The sequence below is a fragment of the Ascaphus truei genome, chromosome 4, assembly GCF_040206685.1.
Source record: "Ascaphus truei isolate aAscTru1 chromosome 4, aAscTru1.hap1, whole genome shotgun sequence".
NCBI lineage: Eukaryota > Metazoa > Chordata > Amphibia > Anura > Ascaphidae > Ascaphus > Ascaphus truei.
Genome location: NC_134486.1, coordinates 40,299,920 through 40,316,215, shown reverse-complemented (window position 1 = coordinate 40,316,215; position 16,296 = coordinate 40,299,920). Strand labels below are relative to the sequence as shown.

The 16,296-nt window shown below is 41.8% G+C and overlaps 1 protein-coding gene across 9 annotated transcripts in view; it reads right to left on the bottom strand.

Moving 5' to 3' along the window:
- Positions 1-16,296, bottom strand: part of ESRRG (estrogen related receptor gamma) — a 768,405-nt gene that overhangs the window by 168,251 nt on the left and 583,858 nt on the right. For 5 of the 9 annotated variants that reach the window (XM_075595600.1, XM_075595602.1, XM_075595603.1 and 2 more), the window contains one exon: positions 10,361-10,490. The exons of the other annotated variants lie outside the window; for them this stretch is intronic. In XM_075595600.1, the coding sequence (XP_075451715.1) occupies positions 10,361-10,404 (44 nt within the window). In that variant the 5' untranslated portion in view covers positions 10,405-10,490. The remainder of the gene's footprint in view (positions 1-10,360; positions 10,491-16,296) is intronic. 9 annotated transcript variants of the gene reach the window in all.

Below are 16,296 nucleotides of genomic sequence, written 5' to 3'. Positions count from 1 at the left end.
TTTCCCTGCCTATTGGCCCCTACATCATACCGGGACTGTACCGCTACACACAGGTTCTTGATCTGCAGTTGCAGGGACGTGAGAGGCGACTGTCGCCTGATGCGGATGGCATTGGATCTTCTTGCCATCGCTTCACTATGAGATTTAATCTCACAGTGCGCTTTTATCTGCCCCGCTTGTGAGTGTGCCTATCTCAAGGCTTTTTTATTTTTTGGACCAATACATTTTACCCAGATTTATGCTATGTAGTACGCACTTTTTCTCTCCCTGTTATACTGTATATATATATATATATATATATATATATATATATATATATATATATATATATACACATAAAAAAATATGGCAATAACTGATTTCCTAAGGAAGATATCTACTACTTTGAGTTGTTACTATATTGTAACAATATTTCCATATGTCTGCATGTATATACTATAAGCCACTGGTAACATCTACTTTTTAAATGATTAACAACAAAATGTGAAATTTCCCTGTCAGAGTTGAATTTTTTTTTGTTTTGCGATATTGAAATAAATCTTATTTTCTCCCAGATCTGACATAACACAGTGAGCGTCTAAAGATGACGTTACTGCATGTTATAACACACCTGTATTCAGAATGAAAGCTAAGAGCAGCCCAATCTTAGCTTTCAAATTTACTCGTGCCACAAATAATAGAAACAATTATTATCGCCTTAGCCAGAACTGTATAAAATGACATATCCATCCTTAGATATGTTATCATGCAAACAACTTGAGCTTATTTATTTTTATTTAGTTTGTATAACAACATTAAAATATATATTTTTTATTATTAGCCTTTATTCGCTTGGTTCATGAACCAATGAAAATTATGCCCATTACAGCCAATCATACAAACATATACTGACTCATGCAGCGTCTGAAGAGCCAATTGTGGAGTAGCTTCAACTTTAAATGTAAACCTTTGCCCATAATCCCTACAACTAATATAACCATGGAGACCTCCAATATGGTTCTTGATTTAAAGGAATAATGGCCATCTTTAAAACTCATCGCAGCGTCAATTTTAGGAATCATTCCTTAAACATATGATGCTTGTCAATACAATATGCTTCGGATTTAAAAAAAAGAAAATCTTTGTTCGTGTTTTTGAAATATACTAAGAAAATTGGTGCTTTAAACATGGGCCAATATTTTTACCTATAAAACAAACTATTCCTTCGGTCCCGGAGAATAATTCCGGAGTAATATATAGTTGTGCAATGATTTAAGACCTGGAAGTATGCCCTCCTTCTGACATGAAAAAGCATTGGCATAGACTTTGAGACCGAGTAATGGAATGACATTTTCTAGAGGAAAAGGAGCATTCATTAGTTATTTTGCCTATATTTCCTGAAATTTTACACATATGTTCCAAAAATACATACATTATTACAAAAATAAAATAAAAACTCCAGAGAGGCACACACTCAAGGATAGTCAGGAAAAGCACATGTCGAGATAAAATCTCATAATGAAGTGGTATTCAGTATAACCGGTGAATGGCACCTCCAAGCTCCGCAACAAACGCTTACGTGATGACGTAACAAACAAAAAAACGGGCAGTCCCAAGGCGTTTCGTCACGGATCATGTGACTTCATCAGGGGTAGGAGTGGCTTAATGCATGCAATCCTAAAGTAGCAGTTCATTAACTAGTTACAGCTGTACCATGATGAATTTATAATTAAAAATAATTTTATGAAAATGAATATATACTGTAAAAACTCAAAAAATAATTGGCACATCTACAAAATAAATTACACACATATTATATATAATATACATTATATATATATATATATATATATATATATATATATATATATATATATATATATATATATCATTTTTAAATATTAGGTAGAAATTGCAAACAATTTTATGACATGTACACTCAATTACAGATTTTTTTTCTGGGGTAAATGAATAATAATGTATCTGTATGTACTGTCATCTCTGTATTTATTGAAAACAAATGGATCATTGTTCAGTCCCATGTGTCTGCAAAGTAATCTATTCCGTTCATATCCTACCCAAGTACAGGACGCTGCCTTAATAATACCTACTGCCATAGTGGCTTAAAAAAAAAAAAAAAGAGAGAGAGAGAGAAAGAGTAAGAAAGAAAGAAACGTAAAAAGGGTTTTGCATGTGAATTGAATTTAATAGGTTTGACACGGACTAACCTTAAAAAATCCAATCCACTCAAATCCCTTTTGATGGCTGCATCTGAAATGTGTGCAAATCTTATAGAAGTAGCCAAGCGGCTGTGTTATCAAGCTGATGTGTCTCTTTCTCCGGCCGATCTAAAACCAGTCTGACAAATGCATCGCACCCACCCACCTTTCTAAGGGATTCATCCTGTAAAACGCTGATTTTCTTGTCGGTCCCAGAGACAGGACGCCTTGCCCATAAAATAAAGATGTAAACGTTTTCGAACATATCAGATTCCTATCCTACTATCGTAGTAAAATAAAAAAGTAAATTAAAAAATAAGCAATCTGCTCAGCGCAATTATCAATTTTGCAACATGAATGACTGTCTTGTCTCTTTATGTAATTACAACTTGTTAGATTGGGTTCACTTCGTCCCCTCTGCTGTGTTTAGGGATTAAAGGAGCTATCCAAGAGGTCTTGTTTCTTTTCTTTTTGTTACATAGTATTAACGCAGGGGGTCTCTGGGAGCTGAATCTCGTTGATTTCGGCTCCGGGGACCCCCTGCTTTCGGAGATACTTACCTCCGTATGGGGTGCGGGTATCTCGGTGGAGTTTAAAGCCCCTGGTCGTGCGGGCCAAAGGAGCCCGCACCGGATGATGTCGCAGCTTTCTATTGGCCGGCAGGATGCGGAAGGAATGAAAAGCCACCATTACATGAACCACATAGCCATAGCTACCGGCACCCCCTGCGGAGGTATGTATCTCCGCAAGCAGGGGGTCCCTGGAGCTGAAATTAATGGGGTTCAGCTCCGGAGACCCCTGCTTCATATATATATATATACACATATATACATATATATATATATATATATATATATATACAGCTCAACCCCCTTATAACGCTGTGCTTGGGGTCCAAAGAATCACATTGCATTATAAGCGGATCCGTTAGAAATAATGTACTACTGTATGCATTGTACAATAAAGTATTTAAGATATCAATAATCGTGTTGTAAAATATTCAGAAATACGAAAATTGGGAGCCACGCTTGCATCGCGTTATAAGCGGATTCGCGTTGTAACGGATCGCGTTATAACGGGGTTGAGCTGTATATATATATATATATATATATATATATATAAATGAATGAATAAATAAATAAACGGGTCGCTTGGATTGCCGCTTTAAGTGAATTTAGCATTTACTTACTGTATAGTTTTCAGCTATATTTTTAGCTTCAGTTTTGCAAATTCTGTTGCTGCATTTTTATTTATTAATTTTTAAACTAAAAATGGCAGATCAATGTGTTGAAGGTTTTATTAGCAGCAGACGAGATAAGTGAATGTAGCAGGTAAACATTGCATGTAAAAATGTTGGAACTGTCATTCTTCCTATCAAATTTTCAATAGTGCTTTACACGGCGAATACTGTATTTCTTTTAGAAATGACAAATGTCTAACGTTTTAAATATATCTCCAAATGTTTACACCCTATCAATAAATTAAGATACAGGCGCCTAAATATTTGCTGGGTTTTCTTTTTTTCTAGCAAACACCCGTAATCTGGAATATCTCTTCTCCTGGTGAAATGATTTACAGTCCCTGCCTGCTTAGAATTTCATGCTCTGAGCCTCTGCGTTTTTTGTGGTTTTTTTCGAAGATCCAAGTTTACTTTTGTTAAATAAAACATGCAGAGTGAAGACGTATCTTCTTGCCGCTCGGCTTCTGTGTTTAATTGTCTACCACACATATTCAAACCCCGCTAAATGTACGCAGAGTAAATCGTTGCTGGCCTCTCCGGGAGTAATCGGGTTAATTCCCACGCACAAACCTCTGATTGGCCGTGGCTGGGTTTGCAAATGTGTTGCTGGTGTCTGCGGCAGCAAAGGGGGATTCACAAATAGATGCTACAAATGCCGTTTTATTTCTACAAAGAGCCAACTCCAGTCCTCAAGTGCTACCAACAGGTTGGGTTTTCAGGATATCCCAGTTTTAGCACAGGTGGCTCAATCAGAGGCTCAGTCAAAGACTGAGCCTCTGATTGAGCCACCTGTGCTGATGCAGAGACTGATTGAGCCACCTGTGCTGAAGCAGGCATATCCTAAAAAACCTGACCTGTTGGTAGCTCTTGATGACTGGATTTGGCCACTCCTGGTCTAAAAGTTACTGGCTTTTTTTATGGGAAAATACAACACAGGTTGATGTAGCTTTATAAAAAAAAAATGTAAAAACAGCCACCTGCAGCAGAAACCACATAAAACCACATGCACACCCACCCACTGACAATGAACGCAGAGACATACTAGCAGGAGCCTGGCTTTTCTTTCGTGGTGTTAAGATCTACGTGGAAACGTTGCACGCGTAAACAATAAGGAGCTCATTCTATATAGTCTGAAGTGGCCTTTCCCATCGAATTTCCCGCTAAGTGCGAATGGTTTAAAGCAGTTGAAGGACAGCAGAGAACAGCAGGAGTCTGCATAAAGGATCGACACATCTAAATCTTTGTGCAAATGAAATGCTGTCGTGCACACACACACACACACACACACGCACGAACGCACATAGAGGCACTCTAATCAATGCGTGTGTATATATGTATATATATATATATATATATATATATATATATATATATATATCTTCTCTTTCTCTCTCTTTGCCCCTGCCTCCCTTTATTTACACTAGCAACCTAAATAATTCACGCTGCCTGTTTTCTCAGGCCGACTGTTCTCCTGTTGAAGTCTGCTATGAGCTATTGCAGTAACCAGATGGACATATGAATGCAGCAGGTGGGACAGATGGCAGAGCGCCCTGTCTGACGCTAGCTGCCCCAGCTTGGACTGTCTTGACTTCCAGGTACACTTTTGTCAGTGTAGCAGAAAGCAGCGTGCGGGCAAAAAAAGGAATAATAGTGAAGATGCTGAAGGATTAAACTACCCTTACAGTGCCGAGGGGCTCTGCAAATGTATTGTTGCTGAAAATGTTTTGTAGCATTTGTGTATTATAATAATAACTTTTTATTTAATATATGATGCATTTGTCCCAATATAACAGTATAGTGCACTGTACGCAGCACATAGGAATTTTTACAGACACAGTCCCTGCCCCATATGGCTTACAATCTATGATTTTGGTGCCTGAGGCACAGGGAGATACAGTTACTTGCCCAAGGTCATAAGGAACTGACACTGGGATTTAAACCAGGCCCCCTTGTTTCAAAACTCAGATATCGGAGTCAGTTCCTTTATTAACTGAGCTGCACATTCTCCTAGTCACAGATCTATTCATAATATTCTTTTTTGTAAATTATTGTTATTATTATTATTTAAACCGACAAAAAAAAACCTATATTTTTTTTATTTTATTGCCAGCAGAAAAGCTGTTCAGATTGCTAAATATTTTACCTTCCATGTAGTAAGGCCTGGTGCATATAAACATTTTTTCACCGTTTATTCTATACGTCAGGTACACAATGTACTTCTATGTGACTGCCAGATCTTATCCAGATATACATTTTAACGAATACAGTCATTAGATCTACAGTACTGTTAGTTGCACAAAACCTAAAAAAAAATGTATGTGATTAACGTACTAAAACAGAAAAAGACAATAATATATATTTCAGTTAAAAAAATCAATTAGCACATGGGAGCAAGATGTGCTTGTCAATAATTAGTGGTGGAAGTGTGATATTACATAGTTACATAGTTACATACTATGTGATGATACTATGGCCCGGGAACCCCTATGCTGTTATTTTTGCACCCGGAGTATCGCTACGTATTCCTTTACATTCGGGATGCACATTGATACCCTGACAACCAAGACCTATGCCAAACTAGGGGTACTTTACAGGAACAAATCCTCCCTAAGGGCCTCATGCAGAGAGCAGCGCTATTTAAAATTGGAGAGGGGAATAAAAAGTAGGTTTAATGGAGAGTTTTATTCTCCATATGCAGAAATGGGCGAAATCCGCTATTTTTAGCATTACTGCATGTGGAGAATTGTAAATGAGGAGATGAGCGCAGCTGAAAGGGAAAAAAAAAAAATCGCGCATTTTTTTTTTTTCCCTATAGCCGACGAGCTCCTGCTTCTTGCCAACTTTAGTTGGCGGAGAAAATTGAAGAAAATCGCGCCAAAAACAGCCGCTAGATGGCGAGCGTGCCTTTCTGAATTCGGATATTTTTCAGACTGGCGACATGTAGTTTCTCGCCAGCCACGCGGCGAGATTTTCAAATAGAAAAATAAAAATGGCGCGTTTTTCCTACCTCTCCATTTTCAGCTGTTTTTTGCACGATTTTCTCCGGAAAATGGCGAGATTTTAAATAGCGCTGCTCTCTGCATGAGGCCCTTAGTCTCCTGGTCAGAAAGCGTATCGCACAGCAGATGCTAATGCCAATTATTGACTATGGAGACATAGTATATGGCTCGGCTCCTCAAACCCATCTTAGCAAACTTGACACCCTCTACAATTCAATTTGTCATTTTGTTCTCCAATGTAACTACAACACACATCACTGCGAAATGCTCAAAGAACTACATTGGTCATCACTAGAGTCTAGGCGCAAAGTTCACCTTTCCTGTCTTGCCTTTAAATTCTTCATGGGCAAGCTACCCAGCTACCTGAACAAGCTCCTCACCCCTACCACCTGCAGCACTTATCACCTGAGATCTGACTCCAAAGACTGTTCATGGTCCCAAGGCTCAACAAAGTATCCGGCCGTTCCTCCTTCTCCTACCGTACACCCCAAAACTGGAACAACCTACCAGAGACCCTCACATCCACCACCAGTTTAAGTTCTTTCAAATGTCTCACATTTTAACCTGGTCTATAACTGTTTCATACGCTCATAATATATATTTTCTTTAACTGTGCACGCAATGTCTTGTATATAATGTATACCCTGCTCATTTATGTAACTGTATTTGTAACCATGTATTATTTGTTTTACTCTGTGCCCAGGACATATTTGAAAACGAGAGGTAACTCTCAATGTATTACTTCCTGGTAAAAATATTTTATAAATAAATAAAATTTACAATCTTACAATTCCACGATCTTTTCAAATAAATAGAGTGGAATATATTTGAAAAAGACTTGTCTTATTTCTTCAGCAAACGTTTCGCCTAAATCTTTCTAAAATACAGTCCAAACAGCTTTGCCCCTAAGTTTTTTTTTCCATCCGGGGCAAGAGAACTACTTTCTTAAGCCAATAATGCTGTGTGCGCATTAAATATATGATAAATAAGTTGGATACTGTCTCAAGGCAATCTGAGAGTAACACAAGATTTAGGTCAGTTGCCACTTATTGTGAAGTGGTCTCCCAGTGCTGGGGAACATTTTAGTCCCATGTATCTGAGTGGAGCTGCACTCTTCTCTTGCATGCGGAAGAGGACATCACGGCAGGGCTAAAAGAGAAGCTTAATGAGTAAAGACTGACTGAAAGCAAAGACACTACAGGGGAACCTGGTTCTATTCCCACCGTCAGCTCCTTATGACCTTGGACAAGCCACGTTATCTCCTTGTGCCTCAGCCACCAAAAACACAGATTGAAAGCTCATCTGGGCAGGGACTGTGTCTGTCAAAATCCTATCTACAGTCAAATTGGGAGAAAAGCAATATACTGTATGAAATAAAATAATTAGTATTATCATGTTGAATAGGGTGCTTAGTGAGTACTTTTTAAACTTCTCTAGGAAATACACAGCATTTAGACTTCTCCTGAACATTTGTATACAAAACAATGAAACCAACCAACAATGGACAGCACTGCGGGAACTATTCACAGCAGAAAGGTCTGCACGTACCAAGAGCAGATATCCTATCGTGATGTCTCTGAAGTGCCCTCACTCTTTGAGGGATCTATTTATGGATGTTTTCCGGCAGCAAAATTGGAGATTATCAGATAAAATTATTCCCGTTTTGAAACGACATTTCATGAATCTGGTGCCATTTTATTCCCCTCGTGTTGCTCCAGTTTTGCCACCGGGAGACTTTGATACGCAGACCCCATTATTTCTGAGCGTGTTACTGTGGAATACGCCCTCTGCTACGCTTTACTACATCGGACTCAACACTCGCAGTTTACAGTCACACTTAGTATAGATTCCAAGTTCCTTTGGGCATGGACCTCCTTCCCTTTTTGTCTGAACATATATCTACTCCTTTGTCACATGATGTTATTGTTCTCCCTCCCACATTGTACTGCGCTATGGAATATGTTGGCACCATACAAATAAGAGATAATATTATTGATTATATTATATAACGAACGCCAGCTGTGATGCTTAGATGGAATGAGCATGAAGTTACTGTAAACACTAAGGCCGGGGTGCTCAACTCCAGTCATCAAGCCCCCTCAACAGGTCAGGTTTTCAGGATATCCCTGCTTCAGTGCAGATGGCTCAATCAGTCCCTGCTTCAGCACAGGTGTCTCAATCAGAGGCTCAGTCAAAGACAGGGACTGATTGAGCCACCTGTGCTGAAGCAGGGACTGATTGAGCCACTTGTGCTGAAGCAGGGATATCCTGAAAACCTGACAAGAGAGGAGGCTGCTTGAGGACTGGAGTTGAGCACCCCTGCACTAAGGTAAAACTACGAAACCCCTTGTTTGCCATTTGGATACAGCATGTGTAAAAATGTCTTCAGAGCAGAAGGTCGTTCTGTTCCCTAAATGAAATCTCAGAAAAGTAGACCAGGGCGGCAATTTCACAGGCTCAAGACCACATAATCCATTTAGGATCTCATGTGAATAGTCTTCTCTGTATCCGGCCTGGATGTGGCGTTTAGAAAAGTAAAGTCAATGAGTGATTAGCGAGAGCCGCAATAAAATCACTTGTGAAAATCATACTGATATTTAGGGGCCTATGCAGAGAGCAGCGCTTTTTAAAATTGGAGAGGGGAATAAAAAGTAGGTTTAATGGAGAGTTTTATTCTCCATATGCAGAAATGGGCGAAATCCGCTATTTTTAGCATTACTGCATGTGGAGAATTGTAAATGAGGAGATGCGCGCAGCTGAAAGGGGAAAAAAAATCGCGCATTTTTTTTTTCCCTATAACCGGCGAGCTCCTGCTTCTTGCCAACTTTACTTGGCGGAGAAAATTGACGAAAATCGCGCCAGAAACAGCCGCTAGATGGCGAGCGCGCCTTTCTGAATTCGGATACTTTTCAGACTGGTGAGATGTAGTTTCTCGCCAGCCGCGCGGCGAGATTTTGAAATAGAAAAAAAAAATGGCGCGTTTTCCCTAGCTCGCCATTTTCAGCTGTTTTTAGCGCGATTTTCTCCGGAAAATGGCGAGATTTCAAATAGCGCTGCTCTCTGCATGAGGCCCTTAGTGCTCAGTCCCAGCTGAGGGTCTTATACAGTATGCAGTGGGCTTATTGAAGATAAGCTGCACTGTAGGATCAGTGCGAAGAGACAAAGCCATATTTTCCTCTTTTGGTAGTAGGCCCAGGCAATGTTTGGGAGCATTTTATTAGCATGTGAGCCATTTTTATCAGCCGCTGAAATTACCATTTTTCGGGCATTGAAACTAGTGACGTATTTTAACAAAGACACAGCACAGATAAAAAGCTTTGGTTACATTGCCTCATTGTAGGAGGGTTGCAAGATGTGTCCTTTATGCTGCTGTGTACTGTACATGTATCAAACAAATGTACAGTGAATAATAGGACATCCATTACAGGACTGACAATAGGCCACAAACGCCTTAAACTGAATGCACATTTCTTATATTGTTATAACTGTATCATCATATATCACCAGTGCAGTTATCTACTGTTGTAAAAAATACATATTTATTCATGAAAATGCCTGATTATTTCCACAGAGAGGGGGGGGGAAACAGAAGTAATGTAGCACCTAGCAGCTAAGTACTTTATGCAACAGTATTTATAATTTAGTGATTTTCTCTTGATTATTAGAAATGTGCAATATGCATTTTAAAGGACGCCTATTTTAGCTGTAGATAGATCATCTAAACTAACAGGAATAAGTCCAATGAAGTACAAATATATGAGATAAAAAGGTAAAATCACGTGTCTTTTTTTTTGCTAATATGTAGTGTTTTCAGAAAGATACACCTTAGACATAATGAGAATATATATATAAATACGTATAGTAGTAGGTACATTATCTATATATGACCACTGTTGCATAAATAAGTATAAAAAAATTCTTACTTTATCCACTGTTGAGATAAATTGGGCAAATCTCTGGAAGTCATCTTGTTTTAAAATTAGGAATCCCACGAAATGCTCTTATTCTATTTCCTATATTCTCCTTGAATAATTGATCTTTAAACTCTGAAAACTAAGAAAGAGAAGATTCATTCTGTGCTTTCTGGGTCTACTTGCCATGATAAATTGCTTAATCCAAAGGGTTCTCCACTCCTGTCTTCAAGACCCCTCCCACCCCAACAGGTCAGATTTTCAGGCTATCCCAGCTTCAGCACAGATGGTGCAGTCTTCCATTGAGCCACCTGTGCTGAAGCAGGGATAGCCTGAAAACCTGACCTGTTGGGGGTGAGGGTTGGAGGTGTCTTGGGGATAGGAGCTGAGCACCCCTGGCTTAGTCCCTTTGCTGCTGGAGGAGTAGCAGTGCATTGGCAGACATGCTCATCCAGCGGGGAAGGGGTTAACAAGAAAGCATATACGCACACACACAAATAAGTAACAAGCCACATAATCACATGAATTCGCTTGGTTAGTCACCAAATCTACTTTTCAGACCATCATTTGCTTAATTTGAACTGTTTTTATTCCCCCCCTTCTTTAAAAGAGAAGTTTGAACATATGCAACATGAATTCTTTCTATTAGTATGTCATTCGTTCCCGTATTTAAGTCGCTGTGTGCTACACGGCTGCCTGCAGTCTGTATTATACAGTGTACTGCGCTGTAGTACACAATCACAGCGTTTCAATAAGGCTCAGTTGCCACAATATTATTAAGCGATTTTGCAGGTCACAGCAGTTAAGAGAAAGTATTATCCAGTATCCGAAATACCATGCGATGTTAAGCGAACGTGTGGCCTTTGTTGTGGGAAAAGATGACACAAATTCCTCCTTCTCCCATATAAATAATTGGCTTCCCCCTTAAGAAGGCGTCCATCTAAAAATGCTCCCATAGGTACATAAGAGGTTAACGTTCTAAGTGTTCCCAACAGCACTGAATGACTTAGGCCAGGGGTGCACAACCAGTCCTCAAGACCCCCCCAAACAGGTAAGTTTTAAGGTTATCCCTGCTACAGCCCAGTAGAGACTGATTGAGCCATCTGGGCTGAAGCAGGGATATCATGAAAACCTGACCTGTTTGGGGGGGTCTTGAGGACTGGTGTTTAGAACCCCTGCCCTAGCCTTTATCCCCAGTGTTTTTCAGGCCCCCTAGCATAAAAGCCTTTATAGTATTTTGTTTGGTTCCCAAGAATTGAAGCAATTACCCTTTAACATGCCCCCACCCACCACTGCCGGTATTAAGGTTTTAAAATGACAGCCTCACTTTTGGAGGGAGCGTCGGCCATCTCAGGAGGGGATAAAAAGACTACAAGTCCCAGAAGGCTTTGCAGCAAAGTGATGCAAGCGGCCGTTTTGAACAGTGAACTGCGGAATTCTAGAGGTGATAGTTAGTCATCAGAGAGGCAGTAAAGAGGAAGGATGCATCCAGGGAGCTAGTAAGCCCATGGACTAGGCCAGAACTTTGCCCCAAGGCCCCAGTTAGGCCCCGATCACTTTTTGAGCACAGTATTGTAGGGAAGGCCCTAGATAGGGACTCTTCCCCCTTACAGACCTTCAACCTGCGTCACAGTGCTGTTGGATGGACGCCCATGCTGCAGCCTTCGGACAAGACGCACGTGACCGCAAACTGTAAGGCGTGAGGGGAGTTTTGCAGACCCCGCATCGTGGGACCATGGATGCGGCGCTGCTAACAGAGGATTCCCTTAATTCCCTGGACGTAGCCAGGAGGGTAGCGCTACTTTCACACACTTTGGGGTGGGAATTGTTCTGCGGACATCAGGGTTTCAGGTGCCCAGGGCACCCTCAGTATGTTAGGGAAACCATCATTGTGTTATGTCTTTATTATTGTTATGACGTGTGTGTAATTGTATTATTGTTTTATTACTATGTTAGTAAAGTGTGTTAAATATACATTGATTGTATTATTATGGTCATATTGTTTCTTATGAGGAGTTAATTCCACTTACCTGGGATCCTCATAGGTGGAGGCGCTGCACCAAGAGAGAACTCACCCCAGGCTCCCAGAAGCGGAGGCTTAGGCCTCCTGTGAGCATACAGGAATCAGCAGCATGCGTAATCTCCCTCGGTTTTCCATTGGCATAGGGAAAGGGAGTTACATTTGGAGGCGCTGCTGAGATTCAGACCTGGGGTTCCCAAAAATTAGTACAACCAAATGATGTCAATGATCAAGTAATTACCGTTCAGGCGGGAGGTCTATGACTGGGCCTTGAGAAGCTACACCCCCCCAACAGGTGCTCACCATTGGACAGTTCCCGCTGACACCTCCTCTTACGACATCTGTTTAGTATTGGGGCAGTTCTCGGGCCTACAGGTCACACATATCATAGGCTGCCAAACGGACCCAGAAGGGTATGGTGTGCAGTGCTAGTTTCTGGCGTGTATGACTTAACGGAAGAAGGAGGTCCTTCCCCCTTACGGTTCCGTGGAGTGCTAGATAGTGGGTACCCCATAATCTATCCAGAAATACCCGTGAATGTGGAGCCCACTAGTCCCGTCTCTACCACGCAGGAACTTCCGATGGTTATGTATTCACCTTCCCCAGGGAGTCCTTGCAGGAGCAAAGCCAGTGCTGCGTCTGGTCGCAGCCGACGATCTGGTCACAGTTCCCACAGCTCTGAGGGAGTTCAGATGCTCGCAGAAGCCATACTGCAGTTGGCTGGGAACAGGGGCGAGTCGTCCCAGGTACAGCATTATCGTAAGTTGACAGTTTTTTCAGGGGTATTGCCCACCCCCGTCGGAGAAGAGACCTTCAAAACCTGGAAGGACCACACCTTGCAAGTAATTGAGGAATGGTCTTGCGCCGAAGCTGTTAAGAGGTAGCGGATAATGGAGTGCCTAAAACCCCCACCTCTACGATGGTGAGAATGCACAGACCGAATACAGACGTTACAGCATAACGGTTAGTGGACGTCTTAATTCGGGTCTACGGCATAGGAGAGGATGAAGGTGAACTCTGGTCTAAGTACTATAGTCTTAGACAGAAAGAGGGGGAAGAATTGTCTAAGTTTATTCAAATAATACAGTTAGTTTTATGGACTCTACGTTCCCATGATATAATTCCAGACTCTGAAGTGGATGAATATTGCAGAAAACAGTACTTAAGGGGATCTATACCCACCCATCATATAGCCGTCCCTTCTACAAGGAAGTCCTCCTACGTTTGAGGAGCTCTTGGGCCTGTGAAAGGGCATGAGGCCCATACACGGTTGTGCACTTCCAAGAAATCTAAAGAGGCCTTTGCGACCTTGAAGAAACGGCTCACTGAAGCCCATGTGTTGGCCTACGGTGACCCGGAACAACCCTACGTGTTGCATGCAGATGCTAGTTTTGACGGACTGGGGACAGTGTTGCATGAAAAATATTCAGTGGGATTTTGACCGATTGCTTACGTGAGTCGCAGTCTGACTCTAAGCGAAAAGAATTACCCGGTTCACAAGCTACACGATTACCTCTACGGGTTACCCTTCGAGGTAAGGACGGATAACAATCCTCTTACCTACATCATGACAGCCGCCAAATTGGATGCCACCGGCCACAAATGGTTGGCCACATTGTCCAATTGCAACTTCACTCTGAAGTACAAGCCGGGACCCCTGAATGTGGGAGCTGATGCTCTATCCAGAAGACCCGGACTGAACCCTGATGACGGAGAGTGGAAAGAGATTCCTGGACCTGGGATTCAGGCTATGTGTTCCACAGCCGCCGTGCTGGATGGAAACATAGCGTTCTCTGAGCTTCAAGTGGCAGATTCGTTGGGCTGTCAATCGGGAGCACTTCCCAAGGCGTACTGTCATCCTGAGGATAACGCCAGGTATTGTATTAAGATGTGTGGAAGTTGAAAGGGAGCGCAACTTATTCAATGGTGATATGTGAAATGAAAGAAGACACAAAATAGTGCAGCAATGTCTTAAAGGAATATTTCAATTTCTGCAGACTTCTATAAAATCAGGACTCACATTTCTTCTGAAAAAATCACGCATGTAGCCCTACATGCGTGATTTTTTCAAAAGAAATGTGAGTCCTGATTGAGTTGCGCTCCCCTTCAACTTCCACACGTTCCAGCAAGAGGGATTCCTGTGAACCATCCTTCCAAGGGTTCTGAGCAGCATTTTTTTATTCACTATTTGCACTTGTGTTGCACTTTATATATATATATATATATATATATATATATATATATATATATATATATATATATATATATATATATATATATATATATATATCATTATTTATATATTCACAGTCACATTCTAAGTCACTATTCACTTTGTTTTTTGGATATTATTATTATTATTTTAAGTCTCCGTTAGAGCGCTGTTGTAAGGTTTTTCTCACTGTATTAAGATGACAAGAACTCGTCCATGAACAGATGCGAGATCCAGTGGTTAAAGCTGTATGTCGGACTATTCAAAACAGAAATCCCTCGTTGGTGAAACGTGCTCCAGCAGACACAGTCGCCATTCTTATGCGAGAATGGAATAAATTCCAGATCGATAATGGGCTACTCTACCGTGTAGTTCCGTACCACAACCATCCCGATAGAAGACAACTGGTTCTACCCAGGAAACTACAGTATATGGTTCAGAGATCTCTACACGACGACCATGGAAATCTGGGAGTGGATAAGACTTTCGGTCTTATACGAGACCGGTTCTTCTGCCCCAAGATGAGGGAATCGGTGGAACACCATTACTGCAAATGCTTGCGGTGTATCTAGCTCCAATGGTCCATCTGAAGAGCTCGGGTCCCGTGGATCTTGTTTGCATGGATTTTCTGTGTATCGAGCAAGATTCGAGGGGGATCGGGAATGTGCTAGTGATCACGGACCACTACACCCGTTAACCAAAGCCTTACCTGCCAAAGACCAGAATGCCCTCATGGTGGCTAAGGTCTTATGTTAGAGGTACTTTGTACCCTACGGGCTACCAAACCACATACACTCGGATCAAGGGAGGGACTTCGAAAGCAAGCTCATCCAAGAGTTACTGAAGCTTCTAAATATTGAAAAGTCCAGAATGACTCTGTATCATCCTGAGGTATATGCTCTATCAGAACGGTTCAATCGGACCCTACTGGATATGTTGAGCACTCTGAAGGACTCTGAGGAGGCAGCATGGAGCAAGCACGTGGAGCATTTGGTGCATACTTGTACCAGACACGAGTCCACCAGCTTCTCACCTTACTTCATGATGTTCGGCCAAAAAGCCAGGTTGCCAGTGGATATTCACCTGAGGGTGTCCACCAATGGAGTCTCCAATACCATGCACTACCAGTATGTACAGCAGCTGAAGGACAACCTCGAGAGCGTATCGCTTGGCAGAAGAAGCCACCGCCAAGTTAAACAAAAACAAAAAGCAGAGGTACGATTGTAAGGTTCGATATCGGGAGCTTTAGACTAGAGACAAGGTTCTTCTACGAAACTTGGGCATACCAGGGAAGCATAAGCTCGCTGACCGTTGGAGAGGCGCTCCCTTTGAGGTAGAATCTCAGATGCCTGGCCTCCCTGTCTATCTCATTAAGGATTCCAAAGGTAGGGTAAAGGTTTGACATCGCAATAACCTGTTACCCATTCCTCAAGTGAGGGAACGGGAAGCTGAACCTTCACCTGCAAGTCAAGAAGAGTCAAACTGTATACCGATCCGTCCTCTAAGGCAGCGGTGCACAAACTGGGGGGCGCGACCCCCAGGGGGCGTGAGACTACCGGCGGGGGGCGCTGGTTTTACAGAGGACCCGCGCGCTTCCCAAAGGCACTTAAATTAAGTGCCGGGGGAGCTGCAGGACCTCTGTAAGCCTTTACTTACCTAGGCTCCAGCGGCTTCCTTCCTGCGTCGCCATGGCAACGCGGCGTCATTGAGGTTGTG